Source organism: Chelmon rostratus, chromosome 9, assembly GCF_017976325.1.
Source record: "Chelmon rostratus isolate fCheRos1 chromosome 9, fCheRos1.pri, whole genome shotgun sequence".
Classification (NCBI taxonomy): Eukaryota; Metazoa; Chordata; class Actinopteri; order Chaetodontiformes; family Chaetodontidae; genus Chelmon; species Chelmon rostratus.
In genome coordinates this window covers 13608715-13630444 of record NC_055666.1, presented here as the reverse complement: position 1 = coordinate 13630444, position 21730 = coordinate 13608715, and the positions used below count along the sequence as shown (strand labels likewise).

The window sequence follows — 21730 nt, the reverse complement described above, 5'->3', positions numbered from 1 at the left end:
AGGCAGGGTTGAGCTGCTGTAGTTCCAAAGCCTCTCAGCTCTCTTGCTGATTCTTCTCACAAATGTCCTCTTAACTTTCATTTTAGGTGAAAATTATTTTATTATTTTTTTTATTTTTTTAATCTAAAAAAAACTTTCATTTTAGGTGAAATCCTACATTTTGACATTCAAATGCATTATTTAAAAGTGTGTTTTAATAATAGGAGTGGAAATCTTGCTCTAACTCAGCTGGCTCTCTGTAAATAATTTACAGGCATTCCCAGTACCAAATGAAAGACAGAAAAGAGAGAAAGGAGGTCTTAGTGCTACATGAATTGATAAACACTGCCTTCGTGGAAGCGCACTAGCTCAATGCTGGGAAAAAAATCCCACGTTAATCCTCATTAACAGTATTAGTAGTGCAGTGATGGTACAAAAAGAGAAGCTATTTAGACTGCTGGGGTATATCTTCACGTCTTCATTCTCTCTGAGGTTTTTTAAATGTTCACCCATGGATTTGATGTTAGGCCCAGATGGTATATTTAATGTCTTCTGATTCACAGTGACACAGTATTTAGGTTATTTGGCATATGTGACCTGAAGGCTGTTACATCAAATTGGTTGTTAACTGATCTATAGACAAAACCCAAACACCCAGATGTTCAACATAGTTTAGGTCAATGTGTAATTTATTCCCAAACAATACATTTCTTGGTACATCGACTTCATTGTATGTGGGTACGGAAAAGTGACTGCTCATGTAGACACACAATGTCCTCTTTGAAAATGAAATGCTGTTGGTACAATTTTGCCATAAAGAAACAAAACAAATAGGTGACGCAGGCACTCCTCCCTGTTTGGGCCTTCATGATGAACAACTTGAGATGCTGAGACATATAGTATGTCTTGATGTCAATGCTGTAATGAACACTGCTACTGGACATTACCGACATGGCAACTGCAAGCTCTGAAATCTCACGAGATCTGCTTTCTTATTTGTTTTAAGCATGGCCACCTATACAAAATTTCCCTCAGTCATCTATTTGGAAGATTAACCATAGTACCTCTCCCATCTTCTCACCAGCTATGCCTGAACACTTAAGCAGTCTTTATTTCAGCTAAACCCCTTATCATATTTGTATAGGCAACTGCTGACTGATTTGACTTAATTACCTTTTTGTCATCATAGGTGGCTCAAGTGAATCCTCTGAATCGAATGGCTCATTAAATGAGTTGGCATCATTTGATATGGATGAGCTGATTAGTGAACACTGTACATCAGCAAACTGATCGAGCAATGTAATCTTTTTACTGACAATTCACAGACATCAGTATAGACAGGAGTCTTTATATTGACAAAAATGCTAATGCCATGCAACTTTGCAGAATGTTGCAATCCATAATGCAGTTAAATTTTCCCAAAACAAGACAAAGGCCAACATTCCAGACAAAGAAAGCACCCATTATATTCAGACAAACATAAAGCAGTTATTGTTGTTTTTAATGTTAGCACAAAAAACAAGAATACAGTATGTGGGGGTGGGGAGTTTATGTTTGCATAGCCATAAACTAAGGTAGAGACAGAATAGGAAACAAAGATATAAATGTATATCTACACTTCTGACCCCAGCATACAGCAGTCAGTCCATCTGTCAGTCAGTATGATATTAATAAAGTGGTGTGCCCAAAGAGGAAACCGTAGTGGGGAACAGTTGTGGCTCAGTGTTTTAAGACTTTGGATCTTTGCTACATCTGGACATAGTTTAACAGTCACCCTTGTGCCAAGTCAAAAACTTTTTTTTTTTACTACATAAATAAGGTCCCCTGTTTTGCTCCCCGGGCCTCATCCACACATTCCAAGAAAATATACTGTATATGTTATGTCCTTTGGATGAAAACTAGATTAATGTTATAATACTGCATACATTTGGGTAATGGGAGTATTTCCAAGAAGCATTCACTCAAAGTCAGTCAGGACTGGGGAAGGGTAGAAAAAACACTTTACACAAGGGTATGTGTCTCATAAAAAGGTGCAATCTGTAACAGTCAAAAGTGCTCTCCCTGCTTTGTAATGGTATAGTTTTGTATCCCATTTATATGTGACTGTAATCTTGAAAAACTAAATCCTTAAAAAGGTGCAATCCCTGCACATATAAAACACATCTGTTAACTGTATTTTGCAAGTGTGGTAAAGTGTATTTTCTGTATTTTGTCAGTAAAACATACTGTTATACTCAACTTGAAAAATGACAATTTACAGATTACACCTTGTGGAGTGGAGAAATCTTCAAAGCAGCAAAAGATAACATAATACTGTCTCAAAGAGAAGGAAAATAAAAATTCCAGTGACATCCATAGTTTTTTTTTTCTACCAGAGACCTGCACATCACAGGCCATGGTGCAAATATTGTAAAAATAAATACATAAATACATACATGGGTAATCCATCCTTACATACATACACATATTGTATCATAAAATAAGAGAATTGTAAGATAATTATAAAATTCATATGTACATATGCATAGTCCATATGCGTCCAACAAGAGGCCAAGCATCGAAGTTTCCTCTCCTCGTTTAGGGTTTGTTTGGTGTATGTGTTTTCCATGTAAGGTATGTGTAATGCGGGTTAAAGATTGTGTGCTGTGGTGTGCATGGCACTTACTGTACAAGAACACTGGGTTACACACCAGATCACACTGCGCTGTTTGCTCTTGTCTCACCTCTAGGGTCAGTGGGATATTAGTGGGTAAAAGTTCACAGGTCAAAAGTTGAGAGGTACGTGTCCAGGCGTGTCTGAGGTGTCTAGTGTGCGTGTCCGGAAGAGCTGTGTGAGTGCGAATACAGAGGAGATGAGAACAGTGCAGCGTTTGGCTAGTAGCCTTACCCCATCACTCTCTCCCTGACCCTGCCCAGACCCATTGAGGCCCACACTCTTACCCCCAACACCAGCACCAGTTCCAGCTGTTTCAACAGCCCCAACAAACTCCCGGTACAAACCCACTATCTCTTTTAGCTTGTCCATGGGTTCCTGGTTGTCATCATCCTCATCCCTGTGGACCAGACTCACATTATGGCAGATGTCGCAACCAGGGCAGGGGTTTGTTCGCAGGCAGGCAGCTGACAACTGAACTAGGGCACTGAAGCTGTTAGATAAAGAGCGTAGGGCTTCATCAGGAGCCCAGCCTACCCGTGTGGCTCGTTGACACCCAGATGCCAATCGTCGAGCCTCTGTCTGGAGAAGACTCCTTTCAGCCTCTGTCATGGCGGCAGTGCTTGTCCCAGTACAATTTGGGCTGGGTGCTGGCATAGTACTGCCTTCAGTTCCATTGTGATTTAGGTCAGGCTGTACTTTTATGCCTGTGACATCCAGCTTTGAGTCTTGACATGATGTTTGTTGGTTTTGTTCAAGTGCTCCCCTTTCTAAGACCAACAGAAGTTGGTCTATATCGTGACGTAGGGAGGCAAAACCTCCTTTGAGCCCACCATAATTCTTGTTGGTAAGTGAACGAAGTGGACAACCAAGTGAGGTTGTGGGGGAAACTGGACGTGAAACTAGGGGACTGAGTTCCGAGGAGGCACTGGAGAAAGTAGAGAGTGGGCGAGGGTTGTCCCTAAGCAGTGACAGAATATTGGGGTTTGGAGATGGTGTCGTGGGAGAAGAGACAGGTGCAGGTCGGGCTGGCTTGGGGCGTGTACGGCGGGAGAACTCATAAACGGTAAGCTCCTCGTCAAAGCTTACACCATCTTCGGTGTCTCCACTGAAACAGTTGGCATAAACGGTGCGGCAGCCACAAGCCTCCTGGTGCTGTTGTGAAGGAGTACTATCTGCGAGTGAGGAGGTTGGTGAGTCACCTCCAATTTGCATGCTGGACACACCTCCCAACCCAACTGCTGAATGGAGCCGTGACTGAGGCTGCTCTGATGAAACACTACCACGGTGTGCACTATTCTCTTTAAAGCTCAGATTAGGGTGGGAGCCGTTTGTCCCATCGGCCTTTTTCATGTGTGAGCTCACTTCCTCTGCCTCTTTGATGGTGGCTATAACAACCTCAGCTCCATCATCTAAAATGTTCCCTTTCCCCCCCAATTTTAAGGTCACTGTCTCTTTTTCCTTGACAGGGGTCTTGTTTAAGTCTGACAAACCACTGGCCACAGACAGACCGGAGCCAAATCCAGATGTATCTCCATTGATGGAGCTAGTGGAGGGATAGTCCAGAGTTCCCAAAATCTCCTGGGAACGGGTCATGTACCAAGGCAGAGCCTGGATCTTCCCTCTCAGGGCAGAAGCTGGAAGTCTGCCTCCCAGGCTGGATGAGCTCGTTCTGAGGTCTGATCCTGATCCAGATCTCCCAGGTTCTCTGTTTTCTATGCACCCTACACCTTTAGAGTTGGTTGAGGTGAGAGAGGTGGTAAGGGTGAGAGGTGCATCTGTATTTTTGGGTGACAGGCTTTCATGACTCAGAGAGACCCTCCTGGGTGCTGATTGGACGCTGCCATTGCGGCTGCTCCATGGGTGGATTCCATTTGGTGGACTGACGCTGTCCTTAAAAATCCCTTTGCTTGGATCAGTTGGGGAAACAGGAGAGCTAGCAGGTAGTGATAAGGGGTGTAAATTGGTGGGAGAAGTGGGTTTGGGGGGCACTGGTGGGGGAATGGCTAACTTTGTACCTGAATTAGATCGAGGGATAGGGGGTAGGTTCGGTGGCTTTTTTGTGGGTAGGACAGTCCCATTGCTTTTCTCCTCAACTTTAGGAGTTTCCTTTTCATGAGGAATGTATGCTTTGTCATTGGAAACAACATGTGCTCCATGCAGCAGATCTTTATTATGTTTTGGGCTGTGTTCTTGCCTCTTTGTTTTTTCCTCAGTTTGTGGTGTTGTAATGGGTAGTGGTTGCTTCCTGCACCGCACTGCTGTGATCAGGGGTGATGACAGAGGGAGTCCACCTGTCCCAGATGTGACAGACTTGAATTCCATGGTGTCTGGCTCCATTTCGAGGAGTTCAGAGGACAGACGTCCAGAGGCATCCCCATTGCAGTGTGCATATGATCTCCCATGCTGGGGGGATTTGGGAGGAATGATCTGAGGTTTGGGAGGCAGCTGGGGCTTAGGTGCCAATGGTGGTTTGACCTTAACTTCAGGTTTCTGAGGTGGCTTTGGTGGACTGGGCTGTTGGTTGGCAAGTTGATTTGTGGGGCTTTTCTCAACTTCCTTCTTGATTTTACATAATTGGGCTTTATTGGCAAGAGGGGATGATGGCTCTTTTCCTGGGAGACCTGGAAGACCATTCCAGGTTCCACTCAACCGATTAGCATTTCGCCGGTCAGCCAGCTCAGCGTCTATGAGAGACAGGGACAAATCAAAAGAAAATGACAGGAGAACGGCATTAAATTAGACTGACACAAATTTTCCCCCGCCTCCTCTAGTCACATTAATATCTCAGTGATTTCACATGTTGCCATCACATAAAAAGCCAAACATGCCACCACACACAAAGTGTCTTCACACAAAAACATGACAAAGATAAATTGTCTTATTCATCTAGAAAGTCATAACAAACATGCTGTAAACAAACCTGATAGATCAGGAACTGGGGGAGTAAATCTCTCCTGTGCATCAAAAAACTCATCCTCAGACTCTGAGGCAGTCTCTTTGACAAGCAGAGCTGGTTTGGGGTTGGGTGAAGGTGTCAGGAATAGACCCTCTTCATCCTTGGAGAGGCGCTGCTCAGCCTGTCCCGCTTTGAGCCCGGGAATTGAGCTTGTCCTTAATGGGACTTTGGGAGGGATCTTTTTCTTTCTTTTAATGGGTGATCTTTCAAAGGGCATGCTATCAATCATTCTCAAATCTCTGGAACTAGGGATCTTAGAAATGCGTCTGAGTTCCTCCATTCCCTGCTCCTCCTCCTCATCATCATCATCATTGTCATCATCACTGGTAGCCTCAGGTGGGCTAGGCAGGAAATCAGCCTTAGAGAGCTCAGCAAAGCAAAGGCAAGCATTGTCATTGCCACGGTAATTGAGGTTGGTGGGTCGCAAGGGCCCTTGGTGGCGTTTTGGCTCCAGGAGGTAGGGATGGTGAACGTCCAAGCTCGGTAGATCCTCGCTTGTGCGTGGCCCACGGCGTGCATCCAGACGAGATGGGGCTTTGGCTGCAGCACTGCTGTCCTCCAGGGCAGCACTCAAGGAGCCACTAGACAAGCTGGAGAAGCTGCTGGTGACCCGTGGGTCAGTGTGGTACCAGGTGGTTTCCAGGTTCATTTCTTCATCCATAATACTAAATTTACGCAGACCACTTCCTGTTGCTCCTCCTTCCTCTTCACTCTCATTTTCCTTACCTTCTGTTGTCACTATTATCTTCACTTCCTGTTTGCCTTTGTGCTCTTCTCGCTCTCTTCTTTCTTCCTCTCTCCTCTTTTCTTCCTCCTCTCTCCTCCTTTCCTCCCAGTCCTGACTTGCTGGGTCTGGACGTTTATAATTCTGAGAATCCATTGGGTCATCCTCATCTGTTGAGTCATCTGAGTCGCTACAGCAGCGAGACACATAACCTAATAACACCAGAAAAAAACACAAACACCAGACAAGTATCGTAAAACAATTCATCAGTCCATTATTAGTACAGAATAATATTTTAATTATGTTTGTATAACATGACTGGCTATTTTATCCGTACCCATACTGGCTGGTGACATACATCAACATGTGATGGGAAAAAATGTCTATCAAAAGGCCAAAAGAGCCAGAAAGTGTTTATTTTAAGTGAAACAATTTTTGCTCACTTGATAGGGATTCATAGCACACGCCCTCTATTACGGCGAACCTCCCACACACACCTTCTTCAGCAGGAATCCGGTGCACCCTCACTTTTGGGCGCCCCAGACGGAAGACACTGACATTGGGATCCACCAGGAGTTTGTAGTAGCCTCCCAGCAAACACCCTAAGTCTTTGGCTGCCAGAGAGTCCATCAGTAAGGCAAATGGCTGAGAGGGGGAGGGCATAGCAGAAGATAAGGTAAAGCGGTAGTGATTAAAGCCAAAGGGTAAGGGAAAAAAGGCAATGGAGTGGGAGAAAGAGGGAGAGAGTGTCACCTTTGAGTCCAGTGAATTAGCTTCATATAGCTCCCACACATCCCCTTAGGCTGTATACTGTTATTACTGTGTATTGGAGGAGAAATGCCTGACCTATATTTACTCTAGCATGAGCTTTGGTGCAAATGTGTTGTGGTAAGTGAATATCCATTTTTGTATCTGTGTCAGTGTACCTACACGTTTATGAATAATAGAGCCCAGTACCTCAATGACCATGCATATGAATCCAATGTCTTTCATACCTTCATGTCATGCAGTGAGATGCGCAGTAGGCTGACTTTGTCTGACTCCGATAGCAACTCCACTCGGCTGATGCTGCTGAACTCCACCAGTGTAGAAATCACGTTGAGCTTGTGGTTGATAACCTGACTCATCCCATACTTGGCTCCCACCAGCAGGCTAACCAACACCTCCCTGTCCTGAAGCTGAGTGTAGGCAAGAGTGAGAAAGCATGCATCAGAATAGAAAAGGAAAAGCACATCGATAAATGTGCTGAATAATTACATGTGGCGAAGGTACAAGATTGAATTTGAATCATTTTATTTTGGTTATTTGGTATATGCTTCAGCAAATGGCCACACCAGGCCAAATCAGCCTCCTATCCCTTACCATCATTGTAGCTGTGTATGATCGTCCCCCATATGAGATGAGCTCTCCCAGCTGAGTGAGGTAGGCCAACCGAGCCTGAGTAGCAGATATTACCTACAACGCCACAGTGGACATGGGAGAGGAAAGAAGAGTAAGAATGAGAGCAAGACAGGCAGACAAGGAAACACAACGAAAGAAAACCAGGTGAAATGTCCTGTATGACTCACTGATCAAAGCAATGCTCTCCAAATATTTTCCACTCATATTCCCAGGACCACGATCCAAGCCCCTTTTTAATTACCCTCCACCCACCTCCCACCATCTTTATGTCTCCCAACCTGCTGTCACTCTATATAACTCAGGGAGATTAGCATTCACTGTAAATTACAGCTAAAAAGTACCCTAAAGCCACAACTAAACTGTCACTATCTATCTCTTTATGCGTCTCGGCGCTTCCTTCCACTCGTCCACCAGGCCATCTTTACCTTCTGGCGTGGCTCTAGCAGGGACTGAATCTTTTTTAGGTGATAGCTGATGGCTTTCCTCAGGTCCTTTTCCCTCATGTTGCCAAGCAGCGTGGGAGAGATGAAACTGTCAAGGCCAAACTCCTTCCTGTCGTCAGCACACACAGAAGGATGACAAGAACAGAAGAACTGTGTTACCTCAATGCCTGCTAAAGTTGGAAAGTGAGACTGAAACTACGCCAACATGTGTTGTGCATTTGATTTAGATTCCCCAAAACCAGTAAATATTGGTGCAGCATTGCCGAGCCTTGGAAAAAGCCTCGTGTCCATGAATTGACAGGTAAAAAACACAGAATGACGTAGCTAATGTTAGCCTCATAAGCTAGCAATCTTATGTTTTTTTGACACATTGTAGCAAATGCTGGCTCACAGGTACAGCCTCAATTTCACGAAAACACTAAACTGTACTTGAATTGTACCATGTCTTGCTATCCATCTGTCAGGTTGCTACAGAAATTAAATACACAACTGAATCTTTAAAGGCGGGGCTAACATTAGCATTTCTGCATATCTAGCTCATCAATTCGGTGTGCAGGTGTTGGAGGTGTGGTGACATGAGTACATATCATTGTGATTATCTCTGACCTCATCTCTGAATAGGCCTACCCAGCAGTAAGTCAGCTTGAAATTTGAGCATTATAGCCAAGTACAGTGCAAGCTGAACTAAAAATAATAAACAAAAGACATAACTGCTGCTGTTTTTTCCCCACAGCTACCACTAGATGTTCCTAACAGCCATACTGTATCTGAATGCCACTTCAGTGTAACTGTAACCATGACTGCAGCATCAGTTTAACTTGAGGTGAAAAAAGCCTACATCTGCAATACACAGCATATGCATGACTGCAGTGACGTACAACATATACAACCGTATATTCTAGGACTAGTGAGTCAGTGAGATGGTCTTTTGGGAAATTGATCTATGCTTGTTTTTGTGCATTTGTAGCTTTTAATTGTGAAAGAGAGAGACAAAGGAAGACAGAAGAGAAGAGGAAAAACACAATAAGAAACTTTTGATCCACACACAGGAAATAGGAGTAACACACACCTTTGTGCGCACACACACACACACACACACATTTTCCAATCACATTAATAGATTAGGCATTGAGCGTGCACCCTTATCCACAACACATTACAATGATTGCAGCAGTAGAGCAAGCTGTGTGACCCCAAAATGACATGCACACACAAACACACATGAACACGTATGACTCACGTAATACTCTTAATAGAGGTCCTGGTCTGTCCACAACTATCTAGTCTCTCGTGCATGTGCAGGGCAGCCAGGCGGAGTGCAGTGTTACACTTCATCTCTACTGCAAAACGCTCCTGCAGCACGTCCCCGACACTCTGGAAACACACACAGTCTCAGCATAAGGCATACAGACGTTACAAATACACATGTGTAGTTACAGTACACATAGCAATGTACAAGTGAAAAGCATCATATTTTTATATTTACTTGCATAATACACCATTATACGTTATGTCAGAAATTGCAAAATACACAGCTCACAAGCTTCTTTTTAAGTAAAGCAACACTGGGACACTGAAACTGCCACTTACACAGCAAAAACAAACACAGGAGGAGGCAAAGACTCCTCACAGAACAATAAATCAACATGACATAAGTGGCACTCCCAACGTTTCTATTTTTGTAATGTTTGTAGAGCAGGTTTAGTGCACACTAGAGTGAGTTTCCAGATCAACACATATTAAACATTGGATCAATTGGGAACTACTGCATGAACATTTAAACTTAGTTTGCACGTATAAGTTAAGAGAAAGGGACAACTTCTAACTGAGGCTGAACAACACAAACTCTTTCACAACGGGAGACAGATAATGAATGAAAGAATTTCCTTCTCTGACCTGTAAAAAGAGGTACTCAAAGGCGGAGGGGTCATCCTGCAGCAGGTCCGTGGGGTCTCTGGGGATGAAACACACCCTGAACAGACATCTGTAGTCGTGGGAGTCTTTTTTCTGCACCACCTGGTGAAGACAAAAAATGGAGGTATAAAGATGTACGCAAGCTCTAAAAATAAAGGCAACAGCACTGCGTCTAGTCTTAGTCAGTAGGTCTGCTGGAACATGCTTAAAAGTTACATTAAAGTAAAATACGCCTAATGCAAACAGCCATCCACAGCTTCTGTATGTTTGTGTGTGGATCTGTGCATCCATTGTTTCCTTCACCTTCTGTATGAGCTCATCTTCGTGCAGTAGCAGTAGCTTGGTGATGCTGTACTGTTGCTCTAGCACCAGGGCAAAGTACTCGATGGCCCGGATGGACAGTTTATCCTTCAGAGTCAGGACAATGTCCTGGAATGGTGAAAAACCAACAGTTGAGACCGCCTTAGACAAACATGCTTCATCCCCGTCTGCTGATGGCAGATGGTCAAATCTGATTCCCCTAACTGGACTGAGAGATGATATCTGCTCTCCCAACAAATGATTCTCACTGTAACATGGATCTGAATCACTGCACCCTCTTCTCCTCATTTTTAAATGTTTCATGAGTTCCTGCTCCAGAAAGTATATTATATAATAATTTTTTTTGTAATATTCCACCTTTAAGAACAGCTAAGAACAGCCTACCCACACTCTGACACCCTTGGGGCAATCACATCATAACTTGTGGTGTGCTTAATTGCAAAAAAACACCCACTTCTTCTTTAATTTTACATGAAATGTTTTATTTTTACAGTAGATCCACTCTTTGGTCTCATAATACTCATGAGAAACTGAGGGGGCCGGTGAACAGATCCTCTGAGGACAATAATGTAGGCAGCATATCAGATATAGTAAAAATTAGGAATTTGCATTGAATAAAAGGGAAGTAACATGATTTAGCCATCTAAAGCTACTCTTTCAATGTAATCTAATGGTTGCTTATTGCTATTAAGATAGGTAGATTCAACTTGGTAAGGGTTTTGTCTTATAAGCTTCTTCTCATTGGCTTTCATAGAGCACAGTGGTATTGACAAACATGTCAGCTGCCCAAGAATGATGCTGCCACCTCTTGGGCCAACCAGTAAAAGATGCATCATCCATTTACCCATCCTGCACTCAAGATTCATCAAAAGTGACCCAGTAGGGTAGCAGTCAAGGTCCTTTAAAGGTTCATATTTTAACCTTTCTTTAACAATATACACCCAGTCTCAACATTCTACTAGAAATTTCTGATTGTTAATAACATTTCCTCTCACTTCACAAAATCCTCATGTGTTTAATACATACTTTGACTGTGGTGGTGTTGTCAAACTTGAAGGCCTTGGTCTGTCCGTTCTCTAGATAGACTTTCAGGACATTGGGCAGGAAGAGAAGAGAGTTTCCCTGATGGTGGGAAGTGAAAGATATCATTGTGGTGAAACAGGAATCAATAAGAAAGGAGGACGGATAAAATAGAAGAAGGACTGACGACAGCTTAGAAAATAACACCAAATAATGGCTCATCAAAAAAGTGTGAGAGGAACCAGAAATGAGTCATCACCAGTGACTCACAACAGCCTTCTTTCCCACCTGAGTGTGCCCGTTGACCACCACCTCCTCTGCGAAGCGCACTTTAACTGGATTACTCCTCAGGCGAGCTCTCTTCTCTGCCGACATGATGGATGACTTGGGATTCTGCAATGCAAAGACACACATCGGGTCGTTACGTGAGGGCTGGGCAGTGGACTAAGAGGCTCACACTTGTGGAGCTCAAGCCAGTGCAATCAAACGATTCATTCTGAGACCAATAAACTGACACACAAACAAGCACAGCCGTAATTAAATAGTCGAAACACACACGTTTGCGCATCACAATCTAGAGGCAATGTGAGGGCATGAGGTCCTGTCAAAACATGCAAGCTTACAGTCACATGTATGTTTTTCTGTAAATGAAGGATGGTGTAATGACTTGTGAATGTGTTTGTGTGTGGGCAGGGGTCATCAATGTCTTCTTTGTACTCACTGTCATGTGCCGCAGAATAGTCACAGTGATACAATCCTCCAAGTCCCTGGGAGAGAAAAAATACACACACACACACATGCGCCGTGCACACACACGAGAGAGATCATTATCTTTCTGTCCTGCTGTCAAGTAAGCACTATCCCTCCTGACCTTTGCTCTTAACTTGCTAAGCCTTTCTCTCAGAGACACACACACATCCATATACATGAATCATGTACACACACTCTCACTCAGAAATGCGCTTCATATGTATATATTATATGCCATAGATATTGGTTATAGAAATGTATTTTAAAAAACTAACAACACAAATAACACCAACATCAAATTAAAAATATACAACACATATTTGACACATAAGTTAATAATACAGGCGTATTCTAAAGCATTTTAGGGCTGTGTTACTATATAGCTTTGCAGAAAAATATCTCTTAAAATAAATAGGTTAAACACATTTCTTTTGTGTTATACAGCTGTCATGTAGATAGATAGATAGATAGATAGATAGATAGATAGATAGATAGATAGATAGATAGATAGATAGATCTCTCTGCAGTTCTTCTCACCTTAAGATGTTTTCCACCTGCTCGTTGCTCAAATCCTCCAGCACTGTATCATTAATCTGCAGCACCTGGTCCCCTGGGAACAGTATCCCATCTGCAGGACTCCCTACACACATGCACACACACACACACACACACACACACAAACACACACAATGAAAACAGTGAGCGCTTGCATAAAACAAAAACCCAGCTGCACACGTGGGCTTGCACTTTCAGTTCAGATAAAGGGAGATACACACAGAGATTGGCACAGACACACACACATACACTCTCTCTCATACACACACACACACACACAAAATGACACATATGGTTATTCAACATGGCTGACTCAACAGTGTTCAGCTGAGCTCTCCAGGATGTGAGGGGTTACAGTTATTCTGGGTCTCATCCAGCTCGGCTCCACTCTGCTTTCTCTAGTTATTTATACTCATTTATCTTCAGGCAAGAGAGCGCGACTGAGGCACAGCAGTTTCAGCAAACTCTAACACACTCAAACATGCACACACACACACACACAAACACACACACATATAAATAAACATACTAAAGTGTATGCATGCATAAACACATACGCCCATGTCACACACCCCGTCTGCCTGGCAAAGCCTCGTCTGTCCCTAATTTTTGACCCAGTGACGGTATCCCACACTGCTTTGCAAGCTTACAAACACATAAACACACACACACACACACACACACAGCAAACATAGGCTACACTTGCACATATTCTCTCCATCTCTGGGCAGACAAGCCAACCCCACCCCCCTCAACCCCGTCAAGCTTTCATGTCAGCTCTGCCAATATCCTGATCTTTGCGGTTTTTCAAGTTCCCTCCCACCCTTCTCTTTTCTTTTCTGTCCTTCTTCCTCATCCACCACTTTCCTCTCACATTCACCTCTGCACCACCAGGACCTCGCTGACTCCTCCTCCGACAACCAAAGGCGTCACCCCCCTCCCACCCCCCACACTCTTTCACAGTCATTATTTTGCTCTCTTTGACCATATTTGCACTTTAGTCGTTGTCTATTCCCTGCTGGGTCTTCCTGCTGGCATCTTCTCTGTCTATTAAATCTCTCTTTCTCACTGTCTCTCTCTTTTTGGCAGCAGATAGCATTTACAGAGCTAGTGGCAGGGTGGGACCCACCTCGGGTCATTTATCAGTTTATTTTCCAGAACAAATCCAAAAGTAATGGATCAGCATCTCACTCTCTGTCCCTCTCTCTCTTCTCTCCTCTCTCATCTCTCTCTCTCTCTCTCCTATCAAAGTTGTCAAAATGAAAAGTGATTGAATTTAGAAAGGATGAGCAGGTGGCTCTGTTGTTTCTGTGGCTTCTCTGGCACCGTGCCTTGCAGTGTGAATGCCAGGAGAGAGTCAGTGTCTGTGTGTGTGTGTGTGTGTGTGTGTGTGTGTGTGTGTGTGTGTGTGTGTGTGTGTGTGAGAGAGAGAGAGAGAGAGAGAGAGAGAGAGACAGGATAAATCTGTCTTGCTGCAGGCGGTGCACCGTTGCATGAAGCAGGTGGCCATTTGGAGAGGAAGCAGGAAAACAAAGTGCACTCATCCACACAAACATGACACACACACACACACACAAACAGACACACACACACATACACCATCACCACCACACACCCCACTTACCTGTGGCGATGTCCCTGACCAGCAGGGGTGCATTTGTGGTGAGGGCGAAGCCATGTCCAGTGCTGCTGTCCAGGACTGGGTCCCTGGTGATCTGCAGCGTCAGCTTGGCCTGGAAGTTCTGATTGGACAGACTGTTGGAGCGCTGCGACCTGCCATCGCCTAGCAACCGCTCTCTGAGGGGGTCAAATAGGGCAACAGGTTACCTGATTGGAGACTACAACGGTGCGGTCATCAAGAAATAAATGTAGACAGCTCAGTTCAGACACGGCTGTGTGTCTGTCTGTCTGTGTGTAGACTGTCAACTTCCATCAGTTTGTACAGAATTACTAGGTCATGGCTGACTACTGAAGGTTATGTTACTGTGAAGATTAACCTTCAAATTCAACCAAATCATAATTTCACCTTAGTTCATAAAGTTTAACAAAACTGTGTTTTGGATACAAAACAGACAGAAAGCATGAAATACTCCGGTAGTTGTTGAGTTATTTCAGTCTGAATTAAAGCAGTGGACAGAGCGAGGTCACATTCATATAAAGTGCTTTACATAAGCTCAAATGCCCCCCTGGGAATATACAGTATATGTAAGCGTTGTGTTTAAATCTAACTCTCCCTGAGGCCTGCTGTCCTGCTCAGCTGCTTGTGGAGAAGTTTTCCCAAGAATGCCTAACAGGGAGTTCACTGGGCTTCCTCCCTGCACTGCCTCCTCAGCTGAGAATGAGAAACCACTCAGACAGGGAATGAAGGGCTCTCGAAAGCATATTTGTGGTTCACTGTGGGGTGTGTTTGTGTGTGAGAGAGGGACAGTCAGGTTTCGAATATGTACTCAACTATGTGTTATGAGTCGGATGTGTGGGTGTGGGGAGGGGATCTCGTCTTTGTGTGTTCATACCAGGTTGAGAGATCAACTTTATTCTTCCTCACTTTTACATCTCATTTTAGAGCCGTTTCTATTTAACAATGACATTTACACTGTGGAGAGAAACATTTTTCATTTTAAATGATACATACCAGAGATCTTACACTTTGTCTCCACTACAGAATCTGGCAGAAGGCCTAGAAGCTGGATGATGCTGTTATTCTCCACTCGGAGTCCCAAACTCTATTGTTTAGTTGTTGTTTTTTTTACTATATAAGTTGTTTTATTTGTTATTGACGCAGTGGTTTGTGTGAGGTCGGCATTTTCTGCTCGATTGGCTGTGTGGTGCCAACATTTTCTGCATACTCTGGTTGTTTTCCCACCGACATCTACCTCATTTTCCCAACAGAACACACTAGTGATAATCTACCTACCTAACAGCTGCAGTGACCCACGATCATTGTGAGAATATTCAAGATATCACTGTCTAAATAATGAAGTGGGATGCAGGAAGCATACAGGGAGCCTTTTCATTGCAGCTTTTTACTTTGACAAACATTTCCTGAACATTGAAGAGGATCTTCGCCCTGACCTCTGACCCTCGTTCATTCTGTACCTGCTGAGCGACTCTCGGGTGCGACGTATTATTGTTCCCACCACCTGCTGCACCCGACTGGCCCGTCGAGCTGGAGACCTGCTCCTACATCGCTCCTTCTCCTCCATTTATCTAAAGAGACAAAGACAGAGCCGGATATGGGTTACAGACATAATCCCAACAAGGCAAAACACAGATGTGGAAAGAAGATGAAAGGGTTTGGAGGGAGAAGAGAAGCTGTTCAGAGTTTAGCTCTGTCTTGTCAGACTGTGCATTCAGCAGCAGAACCGTGCTCTCGTCTGCTCTGTTTTTATATTCAGAGTGTGTAGCCGGCCTTGAATACGATGAATAATCAGATATGTGACCAGCGAGCAAGAAAGGCCGAGAGAGAAAAAGAGAGGGGTGGGGTGTAGTCAGCCTGAACAACAACACATGTCACACACATTTTCCGAAATGACCCGATTCTCAGCAACCTCACCACCATGCAATAACAGGATTCACAGAGAGTTCAACACAAATATGCTACAACTCTGCAGCAGTGCACTTTCTGCTTAGCCTGCCTTTTAAACAGGGGAGTGTTCGGGACATAATGAAAAATGAAGAAAGGCTCAGTTGGACCCCAGAGAGGCAAAGCTGGTCAGCACTGAATCCTGCCCAAATCACAAGACTTATGACTCCCTCAGCTGTGGTTTGTTTCTGTCAGCCAATCAATACGCTGGCATTGAGCTTATAGAGCCTCTGATAATTCCTTGACAGGGTATATTATCTATTGCTGAAAATATACTCTACAAGGGTTGCTGTATTATCCTTGTTTGTGTGTCTTACTTCTACAGGGCAGGAATGTGCTGCAGATTTCAGCGTGCTTTTAATTATTTGAAGCAGGCTATCGTCTGTTTGCAGCATTACGTTGAATCAAGCTCCCTTTGTGTTTTTGCTTTAAGCAGATGTTGTTTTGCTGCTGTCTTGTGATGAACTTTATCTGCTGTTCACGGCTGTATTGGCCTGTTTGACGCCATGAAGCAGAGAAAAGGGAAGGAAACTTTGGCAGGGACTGGAAGAATAGCGACTCAGACCTGATCAATGTAGCTAACGATGACGAATGCGCTCCTGAAACCTAATGATCCATTCCTTGGCCTCGGCAGCCAGCTGCGGAGAGTTTGGTTTGATCAGCTCTCTGAAATATAGAGGAATCTGCTGCAAGCCGAGACTGTTGAGATGATCTTGAAAGAAATACAACAGTTTTCTGACCATCTGCCACACTTGTATGAGGGATTTTAAAACATGTCTTTGTCCAATAAATGAGGAGGGTAAAGTCATTACAGCACAATTACCTCACTGTACTTTAACTTCTGAGTTATGGGGAAACAATGCACACTCCACTGCAATCAATAGAGGTTGTTAAGCAGTGCTGCTGTGAGTAAAGCCATAATCATGAGATAGAACACAAAATGAATTGTCTTTTTTTTCAGCAGCTAAAACATCAGGTCGTCGCTGGTCGCTTGGCCAGTGTTGACTAGCCTGTCTCAGTCGTAGTAAGGCATGCAGTGTAGGTCTGTCCTTTAAGAGGATTAGAGGCCCCCGTCCTGCATGGCTCCACACTAGCCAGGGTGTCACTTCAGCACCTCCCGCTGATCTGGATTGAGGCAGATTGACGTGGATGAGGAGGGATGAGTGAGGCTAGGTAGCTGACATCTGCACACGAGGGAGCGTTCGATCATTGAGAGAAACAGAAACCGTCGCGTCAGGCAGCATCATATAGCTCGTGAAACGCGCTTGGACCGCTAAGGGACACTTCCTTGCATTGCGTCGAATGTGCAGCATGCTTGCAGGTGTTTCGCTGTGCATGTGTATGTGTTGTGTGTGCTGCAGTAAGTGCTGAGTAAGGTGGTGTGTTTTGCTGTCATTCTCCTTTTTTTCTCTCTTCTGTCTTTTGTTTTCTCCTCTCTCCCTCTCCCTCACCCTCACTGTCCTTGCCGAGTCAGGTAGTGGTCTCAGATGACGGTCTCTGTGGGCAGCGGCCGCCAGACACTTTTGATATACACGCACACATCCTGAGCACTTGATCAAGAGGTTTACTGTCCTCACCCTTTACAATTACAGTTCACCTTTATAAGCTTAGTAAGGCAGATGGTTAAGAAGAAGTAAGAGCAAACATGCTGAGTGTGCATAAGTGTCCATGGTTAATAAAGCACATTAATTTAAGCTTCTGGAAAAGGAAGAAAAAGACTCTGTCCTCAGGACACCAAGACATTCAGGAGCTCCAATCCTGAATATTTTAAGAAAGCAGCACCATGTCCCACATTTTAACTAAAGACTGTGAGAGTCTGACTCACCGTGATGTGGCTTGTCTCTTCAGGACTCCAGAACACAAATACCCTCTCGCCCTCTGAGACATCAGCTCTGCAGCCCCTCCAGGATTGGCTGAAAAGAGGTGGAGGGGGGGTCCTTGTGATCATCAGGGCCAATCCCAATCTGGTGCGGCCACCTGTGCAGAGCAGAGCGACGCTATCAGGGAGACCTGTCGAATCCCATAAACAAGATGCATAACCACACGACAGGCTTATAATTAGAGCGAAGCGTGAAACGACCAGCTAATAAGTCCGACTGAGTTGTATCTGCGCTGGATTTCTGACCTATTTACAAGTAACAGAACTATATTCCAGTTGTTGATGTTTTCAGAGTGAATATGCAAGCGTGTCAAGCAAAGCAGATGTGAGTCCAAACCAGTAATGTGGTTGTGGTTCTCTAAGAGGCCCCTCCTCTGGTTCCCAAGGCTCGCTCTCTCTCTCTCTCTCCCTCTCGCCCTTTCTCTCACAGCCTCAAAAGCACATGGCGATCTGGAGACGAAGCACTTCATCTCCGTCTGGTTGTCTAAATTAAAATTTCATACCACCCAGTTCAGTTAACAGTTCTTACTGGGCGCGCTCTAAAAGCAGAGAGGACAGCCTGTGAATCCTGATGTGGTGGAGAGGGAGACGGTGCCAGGCAGGCAGAGATCTTGGCCAATAATAAAAGAAGACACGTCTTTCATATCAACATCAGGGCAGATGTGGCTGAAACCTTAGCCGGCCTCTGGTTTGTGGGGAAAAACACACTTCGGGGAAAGCTTTGTTATGAAAGGCCTGGCTGTTGAATTAGGAGAGACGCTGGATAAACATTCTTGATCTCATCCAAGGAAACCGCCTCATTCTGCACTTGAATGTTGATCTGTGAAATAAACTCTCGCTCCCCGGGGCTTTTATCTACAAGAGGGAGCAGAAATCAAGGCATTGGTAGTCCCATCTGTGCAGCTCTTCCATCAGGCCCTGTGTCCGGCACACAGAGCTCTTTCACGAGGCCCATGTGTCCCAGTGAAACAGCAGCAGAAGACCTAGACCCACACAGACTGCAGGGCACATGAATAATGCATGGGGCTAATGCAGCTAGCTAGGACTCCGACCGCCTCCTTCTGCCACTTTGCCAACACAGGCAGCAAGAAGAGCGGAGCACAGAAGAGAAGAGAGAGACACAAGAAAGACATATGGGGTGAGGAAGGGTGGGAGAGGGGAGGGGGCTCTGAGGGGCTGAGAAAAGGGGAAGGGATGCAGAGAAGAGAATTGGTCAAGGCAAAGAAAAGAGAGAAAGGACAGGATATTGGTGGGGGGAAGGAAAGGGGAAGAATTTTAAAGGGGGTGAAGAGGGCAGAGGCAAAGAAACGCGAGAATAAAGCTGCAGGAGACGAAAAGAAAGAACAAAAGTGTCTACAGTGAGACGTAAGGGATCAATGCAGCATTTCTCCACCGACTGAGAGCAAACAAAACAAAGCCAGGCAGCAGACATTGATGTATGGTCAGTGGTTAAATAAATAAATAAAACAGCAGACCTGGAGCAGTCCGCCCATTTGTCGAACTGTTTTGATTCCTCCTGTTTTCCACCACAGTGCGGTGTCCTAAATGAAGAGCTTGTTCGCTCTGTCTAACGACGTGACGGCATTTTCATTTGATCCGAGCCAGTAAAGCCTGCGTGTCTGCGAGCTGGTGATGAGTCTGCTCCTAATCTGGTTCTGAATCAATAGTAATCGTGAATCCTGACTGTCCTTTAAGTCGCCAAGCTGCCCTCACACACACACTCACTCACACACACACACATACACACAGCTCATCAGCAGGCCTCGCAGCATGTCTGGCCTTTCACTCACCCTCCCCTCTTTCCTCCTTTTACCTTCTCAACCCTCCGCCAATCTGCACCCCGTACATCGAGAATATGTGTATGAAGTGCAGATAGGTAATGAAGGCTGTTTCAGTCCCTCTGTTTCAATGTCTGTGTCTCATTTCTCTGAGACAATGCCCCCCCCCCACCCTACACACACTCTCTCTGCTCATTTTCTCACACAATGTCTCTCTGTCTCGGACAAAACAGTCACTTATTCAGTCCTGTCGCCTGGTATGAGCGCGCATGCAGTTCATAGAAGTACTCCTCTCTCTCCTCAGGGGTGGAGAGGTGGCACTGAACTGGCAGCTTCTGTGCAGCCAGCTGGAGAGAAAACAGCCCAATTAGCACTGCCGGGCCAGGCCGGGCCACGGCAGGTCACATCAACCTGGACAGGGCCCAGTGAAGTTGCATTAGGACACGAAGTGGGAGAAAAAAATGTCCATATACAGCTGCTGCTCGGCTAAATAACATAATCCAAGCTAATGGATATGACAATCTGACTGACAGCGAGAATTTCTCTGTAAAATCTTGTCAATCAGCTGCTTGCACTACTAAATGAAGACTGATCTCAGCACTGAGGCTGCTCTGTTAATGCTGTTACACACACACACACACACACACACAAACACACACACACACAGGCCTTAATATGATAAGCAAGTGGAGCATTTCACAACTGGTAACCAGACCCGAGCAGAATCCTCGCTCACTGACTGAACGACAGCTTTTATTTGGAATGGACCAGTTTGCTGCTATTGACTTCTTGTTCACAATCTGTCCCACACACATGCACACACACGCAGACACACACACAGCCGAACACGACACACCGGACACAGCTGCATCACATGAGGCGCAGCTCCAGCCGCAGCAGGGGTTGGTTCAGCAGCTCGACAATTCATTTTGGCTCACAGTTGCGGCCAACAAAGTTGGACACAGAGCTCAGCAAACATTCAGTCCAACAGCAGCACACTTGGCAGAAAACATTGTGCGTGTGCGTGAATATCTGGATGACTTGAGGTGAGAGCGATTTGGGTTTATGTGAGGCAGCTGGGTCGCTTCAGATTTCACAAATGCAAAGTTGTAAATGTGAAGAACAACAAATAGAGCAGACATTTCATACTCCAGAAATTCATTTTTGTCTTGCAAAAGTCTCTGGACAAATGAAATAAAGATGATATATTTCAGGGGTTAACCCTGGTCGGACGTTACACTTATATAAATGTGTTGGACAGAACAAAAATATCTATATTGTGAGTTCCATCAAAAATGAGAGAAACATAAAAATGGAAAATACAAAATACATCTACACTCATCGTAGAGTTGTGCCATTCTGTTCTGCCTCTGGTTTTATGCATTCCATGATCTTACTGCATTTAAGTTGTGCAATTTCCTGGTCACAACCAGCTTCCACAATAATAAATCAGTTAGAGATTTTGGAAAGGAAGCCAGTGAGATGTCACCACTGCCTTGTTCCCAAGAAATAAGAGAAATATGTTAAGCTTTGATCACTTAGATCGGTCCGCTCAAGCTAAAATATCTCAACCGCTGGATGGATTGCCATAACATTAGTTTCTTTTATTATCCTTTCAGAAACCTCACAATAACATCACCAACAAACAAAAATATCAACAACTGAATGCAGGTGGCACAGCTATCATATCAGAAGGATAAATTTAAAAGAGCAATTCTGGATGGCATGAAACACGTCTGAGCACAGGTAGCCTGTCAGTGCGTGACCCCTC

General features: G+C 44.6%; 1 protein-coding gene across 1 annotated transcript; it reads right to left on the bottom strand.

Annotated features, from left to right (window-relative positions):
- Window positions 1-703: 703 nt before the first annotated feature.
- On the bottom strand, window positions 704-15922 carry frmpd1b (FERM and PDZ domain containing 1b). Its single transcript, XM_041944298.1, has 15 exons — window positions 15816-15922; window positions 14344-14516; window positions 12702-12804; window positions 12136-12181; window positions 11703-11807; window positions 11421-11516; window positions 10377-10502; window positions 10056-10175; window positions 9400-9533; window positions 8142-8268; window positions 7678-7770; window positions 7311-7493; window positions 6759-6960; window positions 5556-6527; window positions 704-5319 (listed from the first exon to the last, which is right to left on the bottom strand). The coding sequence occupies exons 1-15, from the start codon at window positions 15920-15922 to the stop codon at window positions 2744-2746; spliced, it is 5163 nt and encodes a 1720-aa protein (XP_041800232.1). The 3' UTR covers window positions 704-2743.
- Between the last annotated feature and the right edge of the window lie 5808 nt (window positions 15923-21730).